Source organism: Rhea pennata, unplaced genomic scaffold (genome assembly GCF_028389875.1).
Source record: "Rhea pennata isolate bPtePen1 unplaced genomic scaffold, bPtePen1.pri scaffold_32, whole genome shotgun sequence".
Lineage (NCBI taxonomy): Eukaryota > Metazoa > Chordata > Aves > Rheiformes > Rheidae > Rhea > Rhea pennata.
The window spans coordinates 3,311,319-3,336,831 of NW_026907679.1; the positions used below are offsets into that span (position 1 = coordinate 3,311,319).

General features: G+C 57.3%; 1 protein-coding gene across 1 annotated transcript; it reads right to left on the minus strand.

Annotated features, from left to right (window-relative positions):
* Nucleotides 1-1,992: 1,992 nt before the first annotated feature.
* Nucleotides 1,993-24,802, minus strand: LOC134154574 (adenylate cyclase type 10-like). Its single transcript, XM_062601248.1, has 33 exons — nucleotides 24,783-24,802; nucleotides 23,655-23,818; nucleotides 23,031-23,135; nucleotides 22,595-22,633; nucleotides 21,924-22,067; nucleotides 21,216-21,421; nucleotides 20,669-20,765; nucleotides 20,248-20,336; nucleotides 19,542-19,733; nucleotides 19,177-19,298; nucleotides 18,853-18,929; nucleotides 18,344-18,533; nucleotides 17,489-17,541; nucleotides 16,876-17,029; nucleotides 15,905-16,097; nucleotides 15,489-15,575; nucleotides 14,773-15,056; nucleotides 14,051-14,187; nucleotides 12,205-12,330; nucleotides 10,990-11,244; nucleotides 9,928-10,272; nucleotides 9,392-9,443; nucleotides 8,202-8,424; nucleotides 7,682-7,789; nucleotides 7,130-7,308; nucleotides 6,430-6,586; nucleotides 5,744-5,948; nucleotides 5,569-5,665; nucleotides 5,224-5,339; nucleotides 4,199-4,316; nucleotides 3,389-3,584; nucleotides 2,695-2,883; nucleotides 1,993-2,157 (listed from the first exon to the last, which is right to left on the minus strand). The coding sequence occupies exons 1-33, from the start codon at nucleotides 24,800-24,802 to the stop codon at nucleotides 1,993-1,995; spliced, it is 4,884 nt and encodes a 1,627-aa protein (XP_062457232.1).
* Between the last annotated feature and the right edge of the window lie 711 nt (nucleotides 24,803-25,513).

A 25,513-nucleotide genomic window follows, 5' to 3' on the forward strand; every position in this document is an offset into this window, starting at 1 on the left:
CACACGTTTCAGGGAGTACTTTATACAAATCTTTCTATTGGTTACAATTTCACTACCTCAGGTAATCATCCAGCGCTTGCACTTTCACATTCTTGTTAATTAGCATAGGAAGCGAAGAAGAGGCGGTAACATCATTATCATGTCATTTCCATCTCATTATTCATTTAGGGGTGTGAAATTTAATATGTTAATAAGCCTTAATGAACCTAAGGTCACTTCTGGGTTATTCTGCTGTTTTTGTCTTACCTACCCCTCGCAATCTTCAAAGCACTGTGGTTTCATCAAGGTTATTTAGCCAGAGCTGGTTATCATTTGCAGTACTGTTTTCTCTCCCCCTTGTCCTTGAGTCTTGTTAACTATTTGAAAGGTTTTTTTCTCACAGTATTTCTCTAACACCACCTGCTGTTACTGCAAATTCACTCCAAGGTCAACAGCACAGACACAAAGGACTTTGGCCCCTTCTCTGCTGGAGCCCACCTGCCCCCTCTCACAACTGGTTGATTTTGCCTGTCTTCACAGCATTTCCTGATTCTCTCTGCAGTCAACTCTGAGGATTTCTTCCGCTACTCAAGACCTGTGGCAACAGTTTGGGAGCTGATGAGTCAGCAGGTGTCACAGCTTGCAGGCAAGAGTGGGCCTCCTGGATAGCACAGCCCCGATCCCAGCAGCATGCACTGGTGCCTCCCACCAGTGGGGAACCTCTGGGGCGCCTACGGCTTGAGGCACCACACTGCAGGGCTGTGACGGAATGGAGTGATGAGAGATGAGATGGCACTGCAGAAACTCTCACTGCTGGTAGAACAGTGGGGAACTGAGTGATGGAAAGGAAACCAAGGCAGTTGTAGGCAAGACTGAATCCTGACTGGATCAACAGATGATTGGGCTTGCAATTGGTTTAAGCTGTGACTTCTGGGGAGAACAACAGTGTGAATTATGAAGATTAATGCCACCCCCCAAGGTGTGGACCCTGCTCTGGGCAGTGGGACTTCCCCCAAGATTCTACCCAGTGAGAAGTGGATGCCTGCACCGCTATTCCCCCGTGACTGATGGGGCATCATCAGCCGGCTGGGAACCGGAAATTTGTCCTTTGGCTTCTAATGGGTCTGCAGTCATGTATGTGGGATGCTTCACTTATATTTCTTTATTAATCATGGACTACTGCGGCAGCAAGGTACTCCCCAATTAAGGGAGGGCCCTGTGGCAGCTTACAGGGAGTTTGTACAGGATGCCTTTATCCAGAGAATGTTATTAAAAAAAAAAAAATAACAACACCTACCATTTCATTAGTCAGGGACAAGAGTACATACTACTCTTACCAACTTCCCTACTTTGGTTGCTGTAAACTATGTCTTTATTTTAAAATGTTCTCTCTGCCAAGGACCTAACATCTGTGTCTTCTTAAGAAACACCTGTTGCAGGACATGAGTTCCACCAAGGACATGCATTTTGCTCTACTAACTCATCACAAAGGTATAACCCTAGACATCCCCTTGTGCATAAAGCCTGCAGAGAGAACAGAAGTTTCACTGTTCCTACCACCCCCAATCCCGTGGGGCTGCAGCAAGGAGAAACTCCAACGGGAGAACCAAACTGGCAAAGAGCTGGGCAGAGACGGGCCTGAAATGGCCCGATGCATTACCTCTACCCAGGAGAACGGATACTACTTGGGAACAACTATAGAACTATAGGAATTAACTAACCCCCCAGAGCTTTACCTTCTCTGGAGCGCTTTGTGCCTTATTTATCATATTCCTCACTTGATGGAAGCCTAAATGCTAAGCTCTTCAGAATGCTCCGACTGTTTTGTTTTTTGGTTTTTGTTTTGAGTATTGACCTTAGTAATTGTGTAGGTGTTGGTTCAGTTTGACTCAGGTTGTGCAAACATTGTTGTGGGAAAGGAGAGAACGAGGCAGAATACAAGCAGGGGGGCGAAGAATGATGCTGAGTATATTAAAGGAAGGAGGAAAGGAAGAAGTGCTTGGACTAGCAGTGTCAGAATTTAATTCCTGGAGAAGAATCCTCCCTTTGCAGTGCTGGCAGCTTCAGCAGGTACCTGGAGCTACCGACCTCTGGCTTTGCTTGGTTCAGGTGCGGAAAATGTGGGGCTGTCTTCAGCCACAAATCTCCCAGGGGGCCTTTTCCAGTGAACCAGCACTCCTAAAGGAGGGGGGAAAAAGGCACAGTGAGAGTTGAGAAGAGCACGTGACCTCCAGAGCCATGACTTCTGCCTGGGAAGGCAACTAAGGCCTCTCTGAGCAGCTTGTTCCATCCATCAGCCAATGAGCCATGCTGCCAAAACCCCTCAGCGAGCAGAAGGAGAGGCAAGGCCAATTCAGACTCAGCACACGTTGACCCTGGCCTCCCAGAGCTGCCTTAAGGAGCAGGGAAAGATTCCACTTCACCACTCCTCTGCCAAGCAGAGATGCTGCAAAGGAGCAGCTGCAGGGCATACTGCTTCCTCACGTACCAGTCCAGCCCCACTTGGCAGAGAGGGATCACAGCTGTCTCTACCTTCCTCTTGAGCAGGGCTAAGAGCACCGACCAGCTCACACAGGACTCTGAGCACATGCCCCTGAAGCTCTCGGGGGGCTCTCTCTGGGGCTACCTGCCATAGTACAGTGCGGCCCACCTTCTGCTACAGCAGGCTCAACTTCTGCCCAGGAAGCAACTCAAAGGCACAGGTAAGCAACTTACAGTGCTCATCTCCAGCCAAGTCTTCTCCAGCAGGTTGCCATGGTCTTCACAGGCTTGGAGGCCCTGGTTGAGGCACAGCAGGCTCTGCTCTTCATTCCCCAGCATCAGGAAAATGTAGGCTTTCAGGTGGTAGACTCTGGGGTGGAAGATGGGGCTTGTGGAGCACCGAGAGAAAACCTCTTCGGCAAGCTGCCGAGAAAACAACAGAGAGGTACATCAGGAGAAGTCAGAGAGCCCAGCGATGGCTTGGCACAGAGAAGGGTGCCAAATCCCCAAAGAGAAAAACCAGCCACAAAGAAAGGAGGAGTGCACAGCTAGCAAGGCTGAGGTACCACACAAGTCTCTCCTGAGCCCTAACACCTCCTATGGAGCAGGCATTTCAGCAGGGCTCACTAGCTCATGGCTGAGCAAGGCTCTTCTCTCCCGTTAGGGCCAAACAGTCCCGCAAGGGAATTCTCACACACCCAGGAAGACCGCCTTCACCTGACTGCCTTCTCGTCCCCCTCTTGCTGACACCTCTGTTACAGGAGTCTTTAGCCATGTTGCTCCCTAAGGTGCTACCCTCTGGCACTACCCTGACTCCATCCTGTCGTGGCTGCTTCTACCTGCACAGGTCAACCCACTGCTGCTAGCAACACAGCTTTCCCCAGAGGGCCCTTGCAGCATGCCCCTCCCCTTCCTCCGCATCCCTCACCCTTAGAGCCCTGCGGCAGCTCTCACGGGCCCTCCACGAGCCATGCTCCATGTCCTTTTTCAGCACCAGGCTATGGCACTCCAGGAGCCGGCTGCACGCTTGGCTGGCCACAAGGCAGGCGCCAGTGCTCTTCAGCAGCCTCCTGGCCTTTTCAAAGCGCTTCTGGAAGTTGTCCCACTGCCCAAGCCTTGCAAACCTACATTGTCCAGAGGAAAAAAGGAAACAGAGACAAACACACACTCAGGCACATTTTGTAGAGATGAGCAAGTAACCAAGAGGTCTCCTAGGCTATAGGCTCCAGCCCCAACCTGGCTTCCAGAGGCAATGTATCCTCTAGGACAAGGAAGCTACTGGAACCCAGTCCCTTGCAGGCACCCAGGAGACACAAGCTGTGCTAGGCAGGAGACTGGGACAATGGCTGCCTTCTCCCACAAACACAGCATTGCTCCAGGCTCTCATGCCCTCCCCGAGCCAAGCTCTTGCACTTAGGCACCATTCAGCCTGCATCGCTTTCCTGCGCTGAGAGAGAGCCACACCAGTCCGTCCCCAACATTCAAGGGGAAAAGGAAGGCTGTGGCTGAATGCCGCCAAGGCATCCTTCCCTGGCAGGGCTCCACAGCAGCACAACCTGGGGCTCCTTGCCACCTTGCTCATCCTGCGTGGCCCCCTGGCCCCTTTCACCACCGTGCTCCAGAAGCAGCCGCCTTGGTGGACATGGGATGGGGGCATGTGATGAATGCAGAGCTCCCCCTTTCCCGGCCACAACCACTGCCTGGGCCTCTCCCCACTCAAAGCAAGTCTCCAACTTACCAAAGAGCCAGGGACGAATACAGTCCAAGCAGGATGCTGCTCTGCGCCTGGAGAAGGCAGTTGGCTTCGTTCTGCTCCACGAACCTCCTGCACTCTTCAAAGGACTTATACTGCCACCCTGCAATACAAATGTCTCTCAGAGAAGCAGCGAAGCAGCACCTCCCTCCCTGGCCTCACCGTGCCTCAGGCATTCAGAGCAGCAGAAAGCTCCAGCACAGCTGGCAAAGTTCTTGGCAGGCAAAGCACTCACAGAGCAACAAACCTCACAGGAAGCAGGCAAGGGCTGCCCTTCTACCCTAGCTCCTCAGGGCTGCTCAAGTGCACGGAACTGCCCTTGAACGCAAGGGCAGAGAACATCAGGAGGGAAACAAGAGAACTCCCAGCTCCCCTGACACCATGTCTTGCCCTTGAGAAATCTGCAGCTTTCTAGCACTGCACAAAGGCACGCTGCCACTGAGCAGCAATGACAGCGATGCCACAGCACAGGCTCTTAGGTGCCTCCTGCTCAGGCACATGCCAGCGCTGCTAGCCCTGCTTCCTGGGGAGCCAGAGCAGAGTGAGGTAGAGAAGAGCTTTCAGAAGGGGCAATCTCAAAAAACAGCTAGGAAAGAGCATAACTAAAAGCACTGTCAAATTACTCTTGGCTCCCATGTTAGAAACGCAAAAGGGAAAAAAATTAACGAGGATGCAAGCGAAGAGAGAAATGCGCACAGCGGAAAGCTCTGTGGAGGAAATATAAGGATTGCTGGAGGCTCTGGGGTCATTGTTCTCTCAGGAGAAAAACTGCTTTGGCCAGCACAACTGTTTCCGTGTTTCCAGAGGACAGGGAAACCTGGCAGAACTCTTGTATTGTCTACTCTAGTCTCTGGAAGTCTTGTACTGACGGTGCACTTCTGCTTGTGCTGGGAGGGCTCTGCCTGTTTATACCTTGCACAAAGCCCCCAGCTCTGGCCCACAGCTCCAGGGGGGCAGCCTTGCCTGCCCAGCAAACAGGCTCTCGGGGGCCCTCCTCACTGAGCACTTACCAGCATCAAGCAAGAGGTCTAAGCAGCAGCAGAAGAAGCATGCCTGCCCAACGATCTCATCTGCTCCAGACACCTGCTCCTCTAGCCTGCGCAGCACTGCCTCACATTCCGGGTACCTGGGGAGGAACACAACGAGCCTCCAGGGAGCCTCTCCACGGGCTGGGAGCCCAGGCAGCACCTCCAGACACTTCCCATTCCCCTTCCCAGCACCTCTCTCTCCCTCGTTTTCCCTTCTTTGCTCTTCCTCCCAACTCCGTCCCACTTTCTCCACCAGGCCTGTTCTCACCCAAAGGTCCCTGACCCCTGACACTGCGCAACCCCCACTCTCTCCAGCACCGGGATTACCTCATCTGGAGAAAGAGTGCCGTGAAGAGGGTCCTGAGAACCACGCAGCCCAGGTCAGGCTTCTGCAGCTCCATGCAGAGCCTCTCAGCACGATAGCCTGGGAAGAGAACAAGCAGACTTGCACCGGCTCTCTCGGCAGAGATGCCCTCTTGCAGGCGGTGGGGGCAGTACCTACCTACGTCGACGGACAGAGGCAGATTTCCCAGGCTGAGGGTCAGATGGGACAGGGCCTGGGCAAAGCTGGCTGTGTTTAATACCCCTCCTCCAAAGAGCTGCACCTCAGCGCTAAGCTGCATGGCCGCCTGCCCGTATTGCAGCCACTCTTCCCGGCAGCCCAGGTTCTGGCAGCACAGCGCATATTCCAGGTAGGACAAGAGGACCTAGAAGGGTCCAAACACGACAATGCACACGACTCTGTCTCTCCAGGGCAATTCCCTGGCCTGGAGGGGACAGGCCACAACCCAGCTGCCAGCTTCTCTCTTCCACTCTCACAGCGCGCACCCATACGACCAACTCTTCTTCCTACTGCCACTGCTAACTGCAGCCGTGCCAAGACAGGGGCCCCTGGCTTTGCACACCAGCATTATCAAGAGCCACGAGGAAACTACAGAATACACACAGTGGTGCTGCCTTAAAGCCAGAACCACCTCCATGCTCACAATTAGGACACAAATCCAACGCGAGGGACTACCCAAAGCAGCAGCAACCCACAGCCTCTGGAAGTTCATCCAGAAAAGGGCAGGCACACGTCCATCTTTGGGCTCTTCTTGCCGGGGGCAGGCCCTGCTGGTACTCTTGCCAGGCCAGGGAAAAGGAGCCGTGCCAGGGACGGGTCTGCTGCTGCAGAGAGAAGGCACTCACGTGACTCGCGTCCTCGGACTCCTCGGCCGTGTTCACCTTCATGAGTGCTGCCAGGCGGGAGAGCCTCCGACTGCCGGCGGCGCTCTCCAGGCTGAAGAGCTGCCGCAGTAAGGACAGGCAGTGGCTTTGCCGGAACAGCCAGGGGAGCCTCTGCCTCCTGCCAAACAAGGGAAACTGCTGGGCCACAGCCACTAGGCGCACTGTGCCAAGTCCCACGGGGCGGGGGAAGCAGGGGGATGGAGGAGACGGCTGCACCTCCTTGCAGAGGGGCAGCTGACGCAGGCACGGCCGCAGCGATACAAGCGGCAGAACCAAGGAGCACCACCCAGGAAACGTGACTGCTAAAGACGGTGTCTTGGCACTACAGCGTAGGCAGGCCAAGCAAAGCTGGCCACCGGGAGGAAAAGGGGCCTTGCACGGGAGGCCTGCGCCTGGCTACAGCCTCTGAGCTTCCCCCCTCACACAGCTCACCTCCGCTTACGCCGACAGGCCCACCTCCTGCTCCTGCCAGCACACTCCCTTCCCCTCCCCACACTCTGCTCCCCACTAACACGACCTGCTCTCACCAACACCATCTCCCATGCCAACACCCCAATAGCTGCCCAATACAACCCACAGCTGCTCCACCCACTAGCCTCCAGCTCCCTCAGCAGCTTTCCCTCTGCCTAGAAGAGCCTTTGCTTTCCCTTCTGCGTCTTACCCTGCCTCCTGAGGAACGGAGGAGTCTCTGTTCTTCTTGCGAGAGGCATGCTCTGACTTTTCCAGCACAAGCTGCAAGGCAGCACCAGTGGAGGTCATGGGGAATTTCCTCTTCAGCAGGCTCAATGCCTTCCTGATCGTTGTCTTCGCCAGCTCCGTTTGTCCCATATGGTAGCAGACCTGCACAGCAAAAGGGCTTTCAAGGTAGTCCCTTGAAAGCTGGCACAAAAGCTCATCCCCAGTGCATCAAGCAGCCCCAGGCACAGCTGGGAATCCTGAGCCTCCCAGCTACTGGGAACGCTAAGAACCAGGATACTGGGAAGGCTCCCAAAGGGCTCTGATTCAGCACATAACCAATTGCATGTCTCTGGCGGAATCAAGGCCAGGACCTCAGCTGGTTTTGGCCAGGGGGCAAAGGGGCCCCAGGAAAGCAGGCTGAGAGCAGTCGCAGTGAGGTGGGCCAGGGAGAGCCTGCCCCACCCCACCCTACCCCACAGGAAAGCATTCAACTCCACCCACCGGGGAGCCCACCAAAACCACCCTGTCACCTTACCTCTCCTTTGAGGCTCAGCAAAGTGGCTTCTTCAAAGCAAGCAAGCGCGTTTCCCTTCTTAGCCACCAAGGTCCTCAGCACTTCTGCTTTCTGCAGGTTCCGGAAGGCCTTTGAACAAGCACACAGAGAGCAGCTGAGCATCGCTGCCAAGCCTGTCCCCAGCCCCAGCACTCCCAGGTGCCTCCAGCATCTTGCTGAGGAGGCCTGCACCTGCCCCTGGTGATGCCCACCCAAGCACAGTCACGCTGCCTCTCACACCACGTGCACAAGCACTCCTTTGCACCACCTCCTGGGAGGTGCACCTTGCACCAAGGGGCTGCTTCATGGCCCTGTCTCTCTTGCCACAGGAGAGGCAAACAGGAGGCAAACGCTGGGTCTCCCTCCCACCAATTCATCCCCGAGTCCCCACAAAGGCAGGCCCCCAGGCAGGCCCTATTGCAGTGGGGAAACTGGCTTGCTCAGGGCAAGGCACTTGAGAGGACTCCACGGGCAGTGGGCTCTGGCAAGCACGGCAACTCACCAGGTAGTTGTCGGAGACGTGCAAGTAGGCAGCCGCACCCTCCAGCAGATAATAAAAGGCCCTGGCGTCATTGCCCACTGCCATGTAGTGCTGAGCCAAGGGCACAAGCACCAAGTCCACAATGGCCTTGCAGCTGCAGGAACACTCCACACCCTGCGTCCAGTGGGTCTTGCTGGGCACCTTGGGCATCCATTCGGTCTTAGCCAGAAACCGCTTTGCCGCTCTGGAGACAAGATCACGGAGAAAGAAGACACCAAAGCACACACCAGCGTCACCAGCACCGCTCCTTCAGCGTACGTTAAAGACACGTTCTAGCACAGCACGAGGCCACACGCACGAAGGCACCCCACGGGAGCCGTGGGTTGCACAGCCTTCCCAGGCGTGCTGAGGGAGCTCGCTCAGTCCTTCTTTCTACCCCACACAACAGTGACCTGCACAGAGTTCCCTGGGCCCTCCCAGCTTACAGCTGACACCACTGACTCCAGAGTGGGCTGCAGCCCCCCATCATTGCTATGACTTCCCCCTGTGCTCCTTCCTCCCTTCTGCTCTCACCTTCTCTCCTCCCTCAAGACCTTTGGCTCTCCCCGCATGGCAAGCAAAGCCAGGACAACTCACTCACACAGCACACTTTGGCAAGATTTGTTCCCTGACACTGTGGGCACATTGACCAGTAAATGCTGGGCACTCTGAGGAGCCCTGGGGCCTCAGGCAGGGCAGAACCAGCATGAGAAGCAACAGCTCCCCTTTTCAGCAATGGCAAGCCATTCCGTTGGCCACAGTTGTAACAAAGCAGCAGGAGCACCGGTCCTGTTGGCGCCTTTGCTGCCCCGGCTCTGGAGGAGCACTGCTCTTTTAGGCAGGCAGAGAGACCAGCTGGCATTTCTGTCCCCTTCCACAAGCCACCCTGCCTCCAGGGGCTCCTTTGCCCCTGCACAGCTTGCAACACTGCTCTCTAACAGCTAGAAAGCCAGGGCTGCTCCACTCCAAACCACCATCAGCACTGGGATCCCACCGGCTTCCCCAAAGATACGCATCCCCATGGCCATCTCAACCCAGCTGCCTCTCACAGGCCTGATCTCGCCAATGCTAGACTCACAACGGGCAGCCCAAGCGGGGAACTCCGCTTATCTCCTCTGCACACCCTCACCCCACTGCCCTCCAAAATCATCTTCAAAACCTTGGCTCCTCACCGAAAAATCTCCTCCAAGCAGCTCTTCTCTTTCAGTACACCACTTGAAGCATCTGCAAAGAAAGCATGGCATTAAACACCTCCTCACTGCACATGCCGTAGAGCTGCTTCTTGCCATTCTGTAGCACCGAGGGAGGAAGAGCAGAGCCAAAGGCACTGGCGGCAGCTCCCTCTCCAGCTCCTTCCCTGACATCTGCCTTCACTGTGGGGCTCGACTCCAGACTTAACCCAGCTTCACCAAGTGTACTAGACACACTAGCTAATACACCTCAGCCTGCTGAGCCACGCGTGCACCTCTGCCAGGAGATGGGCTGCCCTCCCGTAATTCTGGGAAAATGCAGGTGGACACGCAAGGGGAGAAAGGCGCTTCGCTGTGGACACATCATCGCTCTCATTGTGGAGCTGTGCTCAGTGGAGAAATGAACTAGTCCTACAACAGTATCTGCCTTGCACTGGAAGCATCCCCACGCTTGCGTGAAACAAGTGTGCGGTAGGAGTGGGCAGGACCCAGGCTCCAGAGCAGGGCACACAGCATACCCGTAGAGGCGGGGAGCTCGTCCGACTTCATCTCCTCGCTGGTCGCCAGGGAGGCCTCCCAGTTGCGCCAGGAGCAGTCGCTGCCATGCTCTTCTCCGCTCTCGGCCTCCTGCGTGCTGCCGAGGGCCAAGCGGTGGAAGGCAACAAAGTCGCCTCCCCCGCAGCACTGGCACTTGTGCGCGTGCCTCTCCAGGAAGGCCGCACACTTGTGGTGCAGGGCCACCCTCTGTCCCTTTGGCCACAGCTCGTACGCAGCCTCCTGCAGCAGTGGGGCGCAAAAGGCTAGCACGCCAGACTCCAGCCTCGCCCTCCTCTTGCTCTCCTCCATGGATGACTTCTGGGCATCTGAAAGGCAATGGGGCTTCCCATCAGCCAGAGCTGGGGCCGGAGCTGGAGCCACAGCTCAGGCAAGCCATAGCTGCACCATGAAAGACAGGCCTTGGCGTGGGCCCTTGGCAGGAAACCAGCGCTCCTGCACTCAGAGCCTCCGGGCCAGACAGCAAAAGGGCCCACCTTGCCTTCCTCACACTAGCACGGCCAGCGCAACGGGCTGCTGGCCTGCTCTCCCTGCCAACAGGCTGTGCAGCTGCGCCCCAGGCGGCAGCTGGGGATGCTGCCAGCCACAGAAGCAAGACACAGCCAGCTCTTTCTGCCCACTCTGCAAGACACTCCCAGCCTCCCACGCTCCCCCGGCGCTAGGGGACAATAGAGATCAACACACACTAAATCCCTCATCTGCACACAGCGGGAGGCTGGGTCAGCAGGTCCGGGCTTTCGTACTCCCTCTCCTACACGGGCTATGAGCCGCGCTTGCAGGCAGGGCAGCAGAGGGACTCGCAGCACCTCACTGCAATATTGCCCTCCAGCACAAAGCACAAAGCACAGGCTCCTCGGAAATGGACTCGTCAGAGCTTTTAACAACCCATCCCTAACTCCCCGGGGTGCCACGAGCATTACACACCTCCTCTGGGCAGGGGGCATTCTCTGGGGAGCCCCACCGGGGACACAGACAGCGGCAGCAGCAGCCTGCAGCGCTCCCAGGCTCCCCTTACCACCTCTTACCGCTCTCCTCCTCCAGAGAGGTGCCTGACCCCTCGGTGGGAACACTGCTCTCTTCTGCCCCCTTGGCAGCATTCAGCCACTTGAGGATGTTGCATCTCACCAGGGCATTCAGCGCCTTGTTCAGCTTGGCCCTGCTCCACCCGGGAAGGATGTGGAACAGCAGCTCCGTGCTAAACAGCGGCCCTAGGATGGCTGCATACTTCAGAACCATCTGCTCCGAGGGCTTCATGCTGTCCAGCTCAGCCAGCGCAATCCCTGCCAAAAGCAAGCCACACGTCTCTCCCTTGCCCCTCCCCACCATCACAGCCTGCATTAGCTGCAACACTCGAGAGGGTAGATTCTTCCCTAGGGACCCAGCCCCTTGGACAACTGCAACCCAGGGCACGTGTCTTCAAGATGCCTCTGCTCCTGCTTGACCCCCAGGAAGCAAGGATGCGGGAAAGCAGAGATGCTCAGACGAACGCTCCCCCACTATGGATGGGCAGGGCAGCATCCAGCACATGCATATGTCCGGGGATGCAGCTTGCCAGCTCTGCGCTCTATTTATGTCCACAGGGCACACAGACAGAGAGCTTTTCCTGCACCGCTGAGGCCAGCTCAGAGCTCCCCACAACCCCGCATTTCCCTTGGTCACACAAGACTTTCCCCTTCTTGGACAAAGCAGCTCCTTCAAGAAGAACACTTGGGCATGGGGGACATTTCTGCCACCCGCATTCGGCCAGGGCTCGGCTCGAGGGCAGCCATGCTCATTCACAGCTTCCCATCCAGCACCCCCTAGAAATGGGGCGATTTCTGGGCCAGCCCAGAAAACAACAGGCAGAGAGATTCGCAAGACGGCTTTGGTTGGGCTTCAGTGCTTTGAGGCCCGCACGAGCAAGAGAAATTACAAACAGAACAATGAGGTGCAAAGCCTAGTTCAAAGCTCAGTCAGAGCCATGACAAATATCCCCTGGAAATGCATTTTCTCTTGCTGAGAACAGTCTGCTCCCAATACCTTCCTTTCTCCGCCCCCTGCCCACCCCATCCCACTCAGAGTAGACAAGATGCATGTTTCTCTGCGGACAATCCCATGGCACCAAAGCAACCTGCCCAGCTTAGTCCCAGAGGGGAGAGGCTCAACTCTGCAGCACACCGAGGTCCACACTCTCCAGCTCATGCCCTGGCATAGGCACCCAGCACTGCTGCCAGCTGCCGCAGCGCGGCTCAGCCCCTCACCTTTCAACGTAGGGGGAAGTACAGTGTTCTGCAGGGTCACATCCGGCCTCATGGTGCACACCCTGCGGTCCTTCCCCGCGCTGGAGCTCCGTGCTGCTGCGGTGGTTGAAGCCCCCGTCACAGAAGCTGAGCGGCACAAGGGAGCAGGGGAAAGCGATTAGCAAAGGGAGACAATTCATGTCATGACTTCCTGCTTGCAAACACTACAAAATCCACCTCAGCTGGAACAAGGCCTGCCTCAGGTGGCCTGATGCACTTGGCCTGCACCAAACATGCTCGCTAAGACGAGCAAAGCACTTCCCTTGCATACCTTTGTTTCATAGCCCTTCCCTAACATTAGCTGTTGCCAGGCAGTTTCCCCAAACACTCCCAAATCAAAGGCTCCAGACCTCCTGACTGGGGAGGCAACGCCTCAAGACAGAAGGCAGCAGTGTTGCTGTCATCCCAGAGGCAGGCACCTTGCCAGTGCAAATGCAAAATCGGGGGTCACTCAGGGCTGCTGCCAGAGCCGTGGCAAGCTGGTTGGCATTCATCCCTAGGTCGTGTTACCACTGCCGCCTTCACTTAGTAGCACCTTTGGGGGCTTTCACACTTTGGCATTCAAGTTCCCAAGGCCTGTGCCTCGCCTCTGCTGGGTTTGATGTCAGACTTCTTTGCAAGTGACCTTCTTTGCCTTTTGCCCAGGGAAATACATGCACATTCCAATGCCTCTTAAATAACACGCCTACATCGGCTAGAGAGTAGAGTTGTCCAGGGCATCCCAAGAATTTGGGCAGCGACTCAAAGGGCCAGAGAAGGGATTTTCCACAGGTCACACAGCAGCACCTCCAACGTCCCCATGAAAATCCACCCGCGTGGGGCATGCTAGAGGCAGAAGCAGCATGCCCCGCTTTGTGCCTAGCCGGGGTCTTGTGTTTAATCTCTCTCTCTCTTTAGCCAGAGCGTGCCCAAAGCCAGCCTGCGGTCAGGCTGCTCTGCGCCTGCCTGCCCTCGCCCCGCACACGGAGCTTCGTAAGCAGCTGTGCTCAGGGACAGTAATTGCTCTTTCCCACCCCTTCAGGCAGGCTTCAAACTACGCTTTGGCCTATAAGGCAGAGGAGAAGGACGGCAGGGGCTCACAAAAGCCAGAGTCCTCAGACCACCTGCTGATGAAGAAGTTTCTTCTAACCAACAAACACGGTGTGCGGCAGGAACATAAAGTGCACCAATGCCGTATACCCATATAGAGAAGAGCCTGACCCCAGCAGGAGCTCTCCTTGAAGCAGCAGACCAGGCATTGTGGACTCCAGGCATCCATTTGCCTTCCCTTGCCCTCAAGTGTTTTCGCTAACACACTCAACTCTTCAGGCCCTCTGTCTGGTCCTCTAAATGCCTCCCACCCAACATCCCTCAGCTCCCTCCAACCTCAACCCTTCAGCATTCACCCCTAGCAGGCCTTACAGCACCTGGCACCATGTGTCACTGACGGACTCAATCCAGCCCTGTGGCTGTGCACAAGGAACATTCCAGCCACAGGACTCACCACACTGGCCCAGAAGAAGCACCTGTGTTCCTATGAGTTCACGACAATACCAGCACTCATCTGAGTGCAGGCAGCAGCTCTGCTCCTCCTTTGAAATTGGCTGCCATGGCACCCTTACTTGTCCTCTCAAAGACACCAGAACTCCCCTGCCTCGGCTTTGGCTGTCCCAGCAGCAAGGCCTGTACAAACCCACACCTGATCCACACCACGATCTCTATGGCTGCAAGAGCTGACAGTGCCAAGTTCACAGGGGAAGCCTCGGGCAAGAATGCGCTGGGGAAAATGCACCACAGCAACTAGGCAATCGACCGCAAAGGTGCTTACTGAAGAGGCTCTCCCACTTGTCCTCTCGTTTCTCATCCTTCCCCAGTGGGTGGAACAAGAGCATGTCATGGCCAAGAAGGTAGCGCAACAGTTCCTCACAGTAATAGGGGATGCCGTAGCTTCTTTGCGTCAGCAACCTGCAAAGGAGCACATCCAGCACTCACTGACACAGGCAAAGGCAGGTCAGGTGGGTGCTGAGCCACTTGGGCAGAGCACAGAAACCAGCGTCTTCACCACAGATCCACCTCACTTCTGAAAGGGCCACGACTCCCACGGGCTTTGGGGCCTGAGTCACCCGGAAGATACAGCCTTTGCTGGAATCCTCGGGAAAAGCAGTGCAGATAGAGCCCCAAGCAAGCCTTGTCCTTCGTGTCCCCAACAGCCTAGATGCTTTCCGGCACCAGTGAGAACCTTTGCCCCAGTGAATCACCCCTCAAAGCCTCACCACGCAGACTAATGCCTTTGCCACCCCTGAGCCATGCCAGCGTGCAGGACCACTTCCTTCCTGCCTTCCGGTGCAACACAGGAGGCTGGACACCTCCTGTGCTCTGTGCCTAGGCAGCTGCCCACTCGCAGCTCACGACTGTCAGTATGTCCCACTGGCTAGAGGCACTGGCCCTTCTAGAAGCTCTGCACTGCCTTTTCTAGGGCTTCATTCCCTTTGGCTCTCTGCACAGCTTCAAGCCCTCAGCAAGAGCTCACAGGCCCTGCCTGTGACTTACGTCTCTAGATCCTGGGGCAGGCTGACAACTCCAAGAGCCTGGCAGTCTTTCTGCACTACAGCGGAAGGCTTCAGCTCTCCCAGACGAACACAACTGGTTTTTGGCAGCTTCAGGATGTCTACGGCAGCTTGGCAAAGCCTCTGTCTTCTGCAGTGACTGGCAGTGAAGCTCATCACCATGAGGATTGAGACATCCCTGAGCACGCTCCACATAAGACTCCAGGAGGGAGAGTCGATGCAGTGGGCGTTGTCGATGACAAATACAACGCCATCTTCTTCAACAGTCTGAAACAAACAGCTTGCTCTGGGGGGATTCTGATGGGTTCTCAAGTAGCCTCCATAGCAGCAACTTTGGCCTCTTTCTCTCCCTCTCCAGACAGAGAGGGAGAGAGAGAGACGGAGAGAATGCTCTGAAGCCTCTTTCCTCTCCCCAGCTACTTAGGCATTCAGAATCTTACTGGCTTGCACTTTCTCTGAGACTTTAAGGCCTCTGGTGCAAAGTAGGACAGAAGAAAGAACCTTGTTGCTCCTCCCAAGCACGTTCCCACCAACTTTATGGGAGGAAAGGTATCGGGGGTATGGGCAGGGGTGCTTGGGCTATGAAGGGTAAGGACTCAGGTACATCGTCCTCCCGCCAGCTCCCACCACTCTCCTCCTGAAGCCTCCGCCTGTGGCATTGGTGTCTTTCTCTGACCCCCAAGGGAGAGAAGAGCTCACCTTCTGGAGCACTTTCTTCAAAACCAACTCCAGCTCCATTTGCCTTTGAGTGCCACTCATCTGGGAAACTGCCGTCGAGAGGGGAAACTGCCCAGAAAAGCACAGTCATAGAGAAACAGCCTTCCAGGGCTTGCAGCACACCTACCCACCACACAACACCAACCCAGCAAAATGCCTCTCCTGGCCTCACCATCAGCCCTCTCCCCAACACAGCTGCAAGGAGACAACACAGGTCATCAGCCCCATCTCCAAGCTGCTCTTCAGTGCCTTTTGCCCACCGCGCTCAGGAACAGAAGCCTGCGCTATATGCCCCTGCTCTTCCCTCCAGGCAGCCAAGCGACTCCCCACCAGAGCCTCCAAACTACAAAAGCTCACAAGCAGCCCTTTGCCAGGGCCAGAGAGGGCCTCGCTCTCACCTTAACGAGGAAGACATCGTTGAGGAGGCAGTAGCTGCTCTCTGCCATCAGCCCTTGGAGCTTTGCCTGCAGCACAAGCTGTCTGGCACTGCATGATTGACATGCCTGCAGGCCCAGGGCCATGGCCAGCACCATACGGAGGGCAGAGTAGACCTGCTTCAGGTTTAGCTCTGACAGTTCCACGGCCACCACCCTGCCACGCAAAAGCAAAAGAGACCAAGATTCAGAGAGCAACGCAAAGAGCTGCAGACTTCCAAGGCAAAACTGTCAGAGAAGAGGCACGTCATCCAGGGCTGTCTGCAAGGGAGCTCTGGACACACAGCCCCAGACGGATTCTTCTTCCGCACACCTCCAAGTGCTTCACAGAGGGCCAAGCTTTTCCCGCGTCTTACAAGGAAAAGCCACAGAGGGGCAATTGCTGCCAAGCCCCTGGGAGAGCCACCACCACACCCGGTGTCTCCACAGCTCTCAGCACCTCCCCCTGCACAGCAACTTGCCAGCTGAAGAAGCAAGGACTGAGCAAGTTGGGCCTTTGTGTTTGAATGCCACAGCTTTGCCATCTGCCTCCTATACTACGGAAAGCCTTGGCCACCCCAGGGGCCTTTGGGGATAAAGCCCAAGGGCAAGCAGCCTTTCTCTGGCAGCTCCACCACACCACTCCCGCCTCCCCCAGCATCTTTCTTCTCCTTACTCTCCAGGTGCATGAAAAGCACGCAGCTTGGGCTCTTGCCAGACCTTGCTGCCTGGCCTAAGTTTGCAAGAGCAACAGCCCTGGCTCCACAAGCCACTTCCAGCTCCCGCGAGACGTAGTAGGAGAGCGTACAGCTGCTCCATACCAGCGGCTCCAGGAGGCTTTTCAGGGATGCTGCAGGCCAACGGCCAGCAGCACTAGCAGAGGGGCTCAAGGATGCCACGAACATCAGTGGATGGGCAAGGGAAGTGTCCCACACGTAGCGCTCCAAAACACTCACCTGTGGCCAGCAGCCTGGCCTAAAAATGCCAGCTCAGTGAGTAAATGGCTCTTTCCAGAGCCAAGCACACCCTCAAATGCTACGATGCTGCTTTCGTGACAAGTCCTGTAGGCTTTCAAGGCACTTTCAAAGAGGGCAATCTCCTCCTCGCGACCTGTGAAGGCAGACAAAAAGCAAGCTGCTGCAGCGAGCTCAAAAGCCAACAACCTTGGGCAGCCTCCCCTCTTGCTGCCACTGCACCTTCCCTCCACCGCACCTGCGAGCCTGCCCGCACCCAGGGCTCCTTCCCACCCTAAGAGCTACAATTCTGCAGCTAGGCCTGCCTTAGAGCACTCACAGCCCCACCTTCCTGCTGGAGCCTGGGAGCAACTGCTTTCTTGAAAGCTCCTGACACGCTAATGGTGCAGGAAGGCAGGAAGCACTAGGCGTCTCACTCTGATTCCCACCTCCACTTCTGGCCCAACTCCAACCTTACGAACGAGCTATGAGCCTAAACCTGATGGCCACTGCAGGCAACACCATCCCTTGCAAAAGCATCTCCATTCCCAGGCTGGTACTAGCAGGTACCCAAGGGCAAGAAATGGGCATACACAAGAGCAAGGCATTCACCTACCGAGCAAGGGGCCGTACTCTGACCTCTCCTCCATAAGATCCAGGCCAAATATGCTAGCAGGGGGAGAGAAAAACAAAAGTCAGTGAAGGAGGCAGAAGCTGGAGGACAGAGAGTCATGCGTGCAGCTGAGGACACACTCTTGCCTACCCGCTCCTCTTTTGAGCATAATGGCAGCCTGGCCACGCTCCCACCACCAAAGTTCACGCTCATTCAGCAGAGAGTGCAAACACCAAACAAGCACAGGGAAAACTTCCAGCACATGGAAGTCCAAGGGCTTCTGCCCACACTGGCACAGCACACGCTATCAACGTGCAAGCAACAGAGGCCAAAACATCATCCAAAGAGAACCTACAAGCCTGGCCCAGAGGAACAGCTCCAGTTTCACCAGCAAGCGAGCAAGAAGACAGGCCCGGCCACCCACACTTGCCCAGGGGACCAGCACGGACCAAAGTGCTTTCCAAGAGCTTCCTGCTCAGAAGCAGCCGAGATAATACCCACTGGGTGGGTCACAATTGCCACTGCATTGCACTTGCATGCCAGCAAGCAAGCACAGGGCAGAAAGCAGAGTTGCAGGCCCTCTGGGCAGGGGCTGACAGGCCCCTCTGGGCCTACGGACTCCCGAGAGCCCTCTCCACCCCTACGCCATCACTCCCACTCTCTCAACAGCAACAGGCACCAAGGTGAACAGGCAAAAAGCACGGCCGTGCTATGGCTTTCCCTCTTCTCAGCCACAGTGGTGGGAGGCCTGGGGAGGGCAGCAGCTTGGCCTCTTTCTGCACAGCTCCTCTTTTTCCCCAAGGCTGCACCCTGTGTGCCCCCACGCCCCCAGGCAGCCTGCTCAAAGAGCACACTCACAGCTTCTGCGACATCCCCAGGTACTGATAGACAGTGCCAGGATCGCCAACCCCCTTCATCTGGGCCTTCGGCAGCTCCTTGAAGTAGGACCGGGGCAGCCGGGATGCTGCGTAGGTCGCCGCATCGCAGGACACCAGCCCCGGGTAGTGCTCCATCAGCCGGGCAGCCAGGTTCACCTTCTGGCCCATGACTGCCACAGAGAGAGAGCACGCGTTGACGTCCTCAGGAGAGCAACCCGCACCACCCTGCCAGGCTGCCGGCTGCATCCCCCGCAGCACAGGCCAGCACAAAACCCTGCTGAGCACGAGCGAGAGCAACAAGGAGGCTCACAGCCCGTCCCCCGTCGTACGGCGGGACCCGCGCCGCCTCCGCCAGTCCCGACGTGCTGCCGCAGGCCAAGCCCTCGTCCTGGCCCGGCGCCCAGGGCCCACAGCTTCTTCCCCGACACTCTGCCTCTTCCCTTCAGAGACGCGGCCCGGGCACCCGCTCCGCAGACGGACACCTCGTACCTGTGTACTCGTGCCTGACGCGGTGGCCGACGACTCCGCAGAACGCCGTCCCGCTGGTGACCCCCACGGACACTGCCCTGAGGCGCAGGCAGAGCAGCAGGGATCAGCAGCGCCCGTGCGCAGTCCTGCCTGCCCTCCGCCGCCCCTTCCCCACGTCCCCGCGCTCTGCCGTCTGCCCCGGCAGCACAGGCCTCGGGGACCGGCAGAGCCCGGCAGCGGACACGCCAGCTTGAGCGGGCTGCACGTGCAGAGCAGCCAGGCGCTCTGGCACCCCTCCGCACCCCCCGTCCCAGGCCGTCCCAGGCAGCACGCCTCCCCACTCACTCGATTTTCCCCAGCCTCCCGGAGCAGGCGGTGGAGATTTTAATCGCGCTTTCCAAGGCGCAAACGCTCTCGCAGGGCAGCTTTCCTCCAGGGAGGCCAAACACACACAGCAGCGTGCAGCCCTGCCGAGGACAGAGGCAGCACACCTTGCCGCAACGCCTGCACCAAACCCTTCCCGCCCTGAGACTCCAGCCTCCCCCGACAGCAGCAGAGCGTCAGGGCAACCCCAGGACACAGGGTACCGCTCCCAACGCCGAGGCAGAGCTGCTTCTCCTCTCTCCACCGTGCGAGAGACAGAGCCGCTTCCCTCCTCTCCACCACCACCCTCGCCCTCGTGCGCGGGGGCACTGCTCCTCCACGCTCACCTTATCAAACATGGAGATTTTGTTGATTTCGCCCTTGTGAGGACGGAGGATCTCCGAAATCAGCACGCTGCTGTCCTGGATAGCCTTGCAGATTTGCGTTAGGTTGACCTTGGCAGCAAACTGCAGCTTCACAAAGAGGCAGGTGACCGGCCGCAGCTCGGATAGGCACGCCAGGGGCTGTCTGTCGTCAATCTGGAAGACAGCAGCGGGCCACCTCCACCAGCCAGCTCGCCCTGGGCGCTTCCTGCCTGCAGCAGATACCAAGCCACAGCGCACAGAGCGGCAGCAGCGGGCGCTCTCAGAGGAATGGAGAAAGCCTCCTCGCAGTGCAAAGCAGGCGTCAGCCTGCGCGAGGCAGATACGCAACGGTGCAAGAAGGCACTGGGCATGGATGGACACAAGGGACCACCCTCAGCAACGCTGTCACCGCTCTGGAGGCATCCCTTTCTTACCCCGGGGCCATGGCCAGAACAACATCAGTGGAAGATGCAGAGGGCAATCCACCCCGCCCTCACCCCCGGCGCTCTCTGCAGGAGCACACAGTCGGCAGGTTTCTGGCCCCTGCAGCACTCCTTTCCCAGGTTTTTGCATACGGGGGCATTTTCTTTGCCTTACCTGCTGTCTGGAGAACTGCCGCTCTGCAACACACATCTCCTTCTCCCCTCCCTCTCCCCCAAAAGGCACCTCCCAGCACTCGTGGCCATACCTTGCGCAGGACACTGGCTGGGATGTACTTCCTCAGCACCTTCCCCTGAGCACGATGAGGGGCCAAGGTAACCGCAGGCCTCAGGACGCCTACGCAAGGAAAATACACGCGGTCACTGGCAGCAGGGCGCTACGAGCCTGGCTACGGGGGCCTCGCAAAGCAGGGGCTGGCACTGCAACTCGGGGAGCAAGATCCTCCGCCCTTTGCCCGTGTGTTCCTCTTGCAGGTGCTCAGCCACAGCAGTCCCCTGGAAGCAGCAGGAAGCAGCCAGTGCCTCTGCTGCAGCGCAGCTGCGCCCCAAGCACAACCACTAACTAACTGCAAGGGGGAGAGGGCAGAGGCCAGGCCCCAGCGGCCCCTCCGCAAGCCAGTCCCCATCTTTCTGGGCAGGCACAGAACAAGGCAAAGCCGGGGCACTCACCTGGCATTTCCGGAGAACGGCAGTTCAGCTGGGCTCGTGTGAACTTGGAGAAAAGGTCTTCGCGCTCCGACACAGACATCCGCTGCACGCCTGTAACCTGGAGGCACACGCAGCAGAAGCACTGCCATCGGCCTCCCCAGGAGTCCCAGGGCACGCGTCCTACCCTCCCTCCATCCCGCCCTCGCTTCCCAGAGAAGAGGAGGAGATCTCCGTGTAGCAAAGCCACCTTGCTGGATTTGCACCGGGACAAACGCTGGCATCAGCAGCACACGAGCTGTGCAGCCATCAGCCACACACCCCCGACGTCTACAGAACACCGCCACGACCCCAGCAGGGCCAAACCCTGACACTCCCTCCTGACCCCACCGCAAACCCAGCAAGCACAATCCACAGCTAACCCTCGGCTGGAAGGGCAACAGCTACAGCTCTCCACCTCCTCTTTACAGCTACAGCCCCCACAACGCCCATCTCCTCAGCCTTCGCACACCTTCCTCCCTCACCACCTGCTCCAGGTGCCCCAAACAGCTCTAGAGGCCATCTCACCCACCTTCACAGCTCCTTGGCCTTTCACTCTCTTGCTCTTCACCTGGCTCTGGTTACAGAGCTCCCAGCAGCTGGCTGACAGGATAACATCACTTGCACTTGCAAGGTTTTGCGCCTGCCAGACTTCACCCACGGCCTTGCCAAGGATCAGGAAGTGCTGCTCCTTGCGGTCTCCCACAGTCAGCAGCGACATGTGCCCTGCAGAGATCCCTGGGGAGAGACAAGCACAACTGAGGCACAGAGCACTTGCACCTCCGCAGCTTCCCGCAGCGGCAACTCTCCACAGGCTCCGTTTCAAGCTCAACCCTGGAGACAGGCTCCTCCTCTCAGCTGCTTCAGCTGGAGGCACCCGTCCTTCATTACGGAGTCCAGCTGGAGTGTCGATGGGGAGGGGGTACAAAGTGGGGCCTGCCAACAGAGGGGCCTGAAACGGGTGCCTGGAAAGAGGCACGTGAAGCTGACACTGACAAAGTCTTCACAGCCACAGCACCCCAGAGGCCCAGCACACCAGCACCTTTGCTGGCCATCTGCTCAGGGTGCGTGCAGGCAGCTTGTAAGCGGCTGCCTGAGAGCACACAACAGAATTCCAGGCAGAAGGTTTCCCTGGCCCCACGAGGGATCACCACCTCTCCCCCAGGCGGAAAAGTACCCTGTGGCCCTGCACAGGGCCATGGAGCCACACACGGCACGTCTAATCCAGCACACCCCGTACCTATCTTCAGTCGGAGCTTCAGGCCCACGTCTGTGTCACGGACGCTGTACTTCTCCTGGATTTGCCGGCAGCACTGCAGCACCAGGCTGATGGTGTCTCTCAGCTGTGTTTCCCTCACTCTCCACAGCACCAGTACAGCATCCCCTGCAGAAAGCAGGGGAACGGGGGAAGGCTCTCGTGAGACCTGACGCTACCTGAGCTGCACCCCCCTGCACGGACAGCAGGAACCGGCAGGCGTGCTGAGGAAGATGCACTCGTCGGAAGGCCTCCTCCTCAACTACAGCTCTCTGGCACAGGGATGCCTTCCCCTCGCCCAGGCCAGCTACAACAGCAGCCACAGAGGATGAAGGTGCACAGTGTGGCTACAGGAACACGGGCACCCCCGCACCCAGTCCCACTCAGGGCAGAGATGAGAGGCCTCTCTCATCCCCTCCTTCCTACCATGCTGCCTCAACCCCCAAGCTCCCAGGCTGCCTCCCCAACACCTCCACACCAGCCCTGTCCCACTGCAGCTTCCCACTTGGGCACCGCGGTGGCAGCTCCCCAGGAGCACCTGCGTGCCAACAGAGCCTCCCCTCTGGGCTTTGCCAGCTCACAGCTCACTCTGTCCTCTCCCCTAGCATGCCTAAGATGGCAGCAGACAGAGATAAGTTTCAATTAGAAATACATACCTGCAAACTTCAAGATGTCTCCTCCAAAGCCCAGCAGCTCTGCAGGCGAAAGAAAGCAAGAGAAGAGTCACCTCTGCACCTTCTCCAAGCAAGCCACAGAAGCAGCCACTCTGCTGCCCGAGCAGCACAGGGGCAGTGGTGCCTGGTGGGGCACCATTCAGGAAAGCACAGCTCCAGCCCCGCCTCTACACTGCTCACAGGCACCACAGCACTGGTGCCTACGGTACTGGGCACTGCCCAAAGGAGCTAGTGAAGATAACACACCCGTTTCTCAGCACCAGTGTCCCCCAGCACAAGAGCCCAGCTGCTCTCGGTGGCCCTCAGTGCCCACAGAAACCCCCAGCACGTGCAAGGAGGCTGCCTAGCGCACCTCTCTGCTCTCCCAAAGAGCAGCCTCATGGCACCGTCCCAGACAGTCCTGCAGAACGGCACTTACCCTCCACAATGTCGCCCATGTAGTCATTGAGCGTTTGCGTTAGCTCGTCCGCACCCCGCTCGAGGCTGACGCTCTGGCTAAACTTCTCTGTCAGAGCAGTGAAACCTCAAAGAGGCACAAACAGGCACAGAGGAATCAGCAGGTGCCTACCTGGCCGCCAGCTTCACGCTCCCACCTCAGAGAGCGTGCGCATTACATCGTGCCCTGACCTGGCTTGTGACAACAAGCCTGCACCACCCAAGAGAAACCACCACTCTCGCATTGGCCACTGCTCCCGGCAGCGTGCCTTCTCCCACACCACACAGCCTGGAGCAGGGGCCCCTGGCCCACGCGCTCTTGCAGCCCGTGGAGGAGTGCCTAGCACTGGGTACCTCTGCTGAGCCCAACTAGCCGACTCCCGGCCTCTTCCAGGCCTCTCCTCTTTTGGAGCCCCTTGTTCCTCCTGACGTCAGCCACCTCTGAGCTCTACTTCCCCCAAAGTGGAAGATGGCAGCAGCAAAGAGGCCTCCTCTGATGCAGTCTCCACCAGAGGTGGCACCAGGGCTCCCAAAGGCCCAGAAAGTCCCAATGCCTCGTGTCTCTGACTTCTTCTCAACCCCCGCCCTTCACAAGCCTTGGACCCACCTGAGACGTCCGCAAAGAGCAGTACTCCATGAAAATTCTGAACGCAACGGGCTTCGTGCCTCAAGTCCTCAGATAAAATGAGGTCGGGGACGTAAGCAGCTACTTCCCCGAGTTCTGAGCAGTGCTTGGACCTTCTCTCCCAGGCACAAGACATCGTCAGCGCCCTTGGGGTACACAGGGTACCTCAGGAGAAGACGACCGTGCCCAACAGGGAGCAGGCTAGCACAGCACCGCGCAGGGTTGTGCAATAACCCGGGGCCTTGGGAGGGGCTGCTGGCCCCCTGCCACCAAGGGGCAGGTCACAGTCAGCCGGCAGTGACATCGGCCACACGTCACCGATTGCCTCTGTGCTGTCATCAGACAAGCGAGCCAGCTAACAGGGACAGCTTCTGCACGTCATCGCTCCCCTAGCAACTGCAGCACGCAGCGGGGCACGTCCTAGGTTGTTCTGTTGTGAAGAGCAAGTGGGTCTTTTCCAGGGGGTGGGGGACAGAGCAAACCTCCAGCCACAGGGCTCCTGGGGGAGGCCAGGAGGAGATGGACAGGGCTGCACCAGCAGCACAGCGGACGGGCATATCAGAGAGGGGAGGAAAAAGCTGAAGGACGCGGCAGGAGGCAGCTGCAGCCCCCTGCTCTGCGGGAGAGAGCTGTGTAAAGCTTCCACGCCGCAGGGACACCCCCTCACGCTGGGCACCCCAGCTCACAGGCAGCCCAAGGCTCACTGCTCCCTACGGGAAGGTGAGCCGGGGCTGAGGCTGACACCCTCGCAGGCGGTGCCCTTGCCCACAGGGCGCAGTCCCGCAGAGGCTGAACACGGCATGCACAGCTGGGTGCTGGCCTCTAGCCAGGCAAATTACAGCTGGCAGCTCCGACTTGCTTGTTTTCTGCTCTGTTTTTCCTGGTTTCTCTTTTGTAAATAAACTCAAGAATCCCAGCTCCCAGTGCGTGCAGAGGGCACGAGCTGGTAGCCCCTGGGCTCTAGGGGCCAGCTCCTGCAGAGATTGCATGCCTAAGGGCAGCTGCTGGAGGCATCCTTATTCTGTGTGGGTATCCATGCGGTTCTAAGTCTGTCTTTCCTTTCCTTGGGATTGCTGCTGAGTCTGAGATCACAGTAACCCTCAGACTAACAGAAGGAAGGTGGGCGACATTGCTAGAGAAATACTGTGAGAAAAACCTTTCAAATAGTTAACAAGACTCAAGGACAAGGGGGAGAGAAAAACAGTATTGCAAAGGATAACTAGGTCCGGCTAAAGAACCTTGATGAAACCACAGCGCTTTGAAGAATGCGAGGGGTAGCTAAGACAAAAAGAGCAGAATAACCCAGAAGTGACCTTAGGTTCATTAAGGCTTATTAACATATTAAACTACACACCCCTAAATGAATAATGAGATGGAAATGACATGATAATGATGTTACCGCCTCTTCTTCGCTTCCTATGCTAATTAACAAGACTGTGAAAGTGCAAGCACAGAGCGATTACCTGATGTAATGAAACTGTAACTAGTAGAAAGATTTGTATAAAATTCTCCCTGAAAAGTGTGTATAAATCAAGAATGAGATGGGGTGAAGGTGTGCTGGCTTTGTGGATTTACCACCTAGCCCCCATCTCTGCGCAGAAATGAAATAAACAAATATCTCGACCCTGTGTGTCTATTGGTTGCTTGCACACCGGGTAACAGAACCCAGATTTTGGGACAAGAGGGTCAGTTCTGTCTGAAACCCTGATAGGCCAGTGTCATGGCTGTGGCTACTGTTAGTGGATGTGAGGTCACTTGTGCCTCAGTGCCTCATAGCCCAGCTATGGTTATGTGGCTGTTGTTTGTGAGGTCAGGCCTGCACCAGTGCTGGATAGGACAGT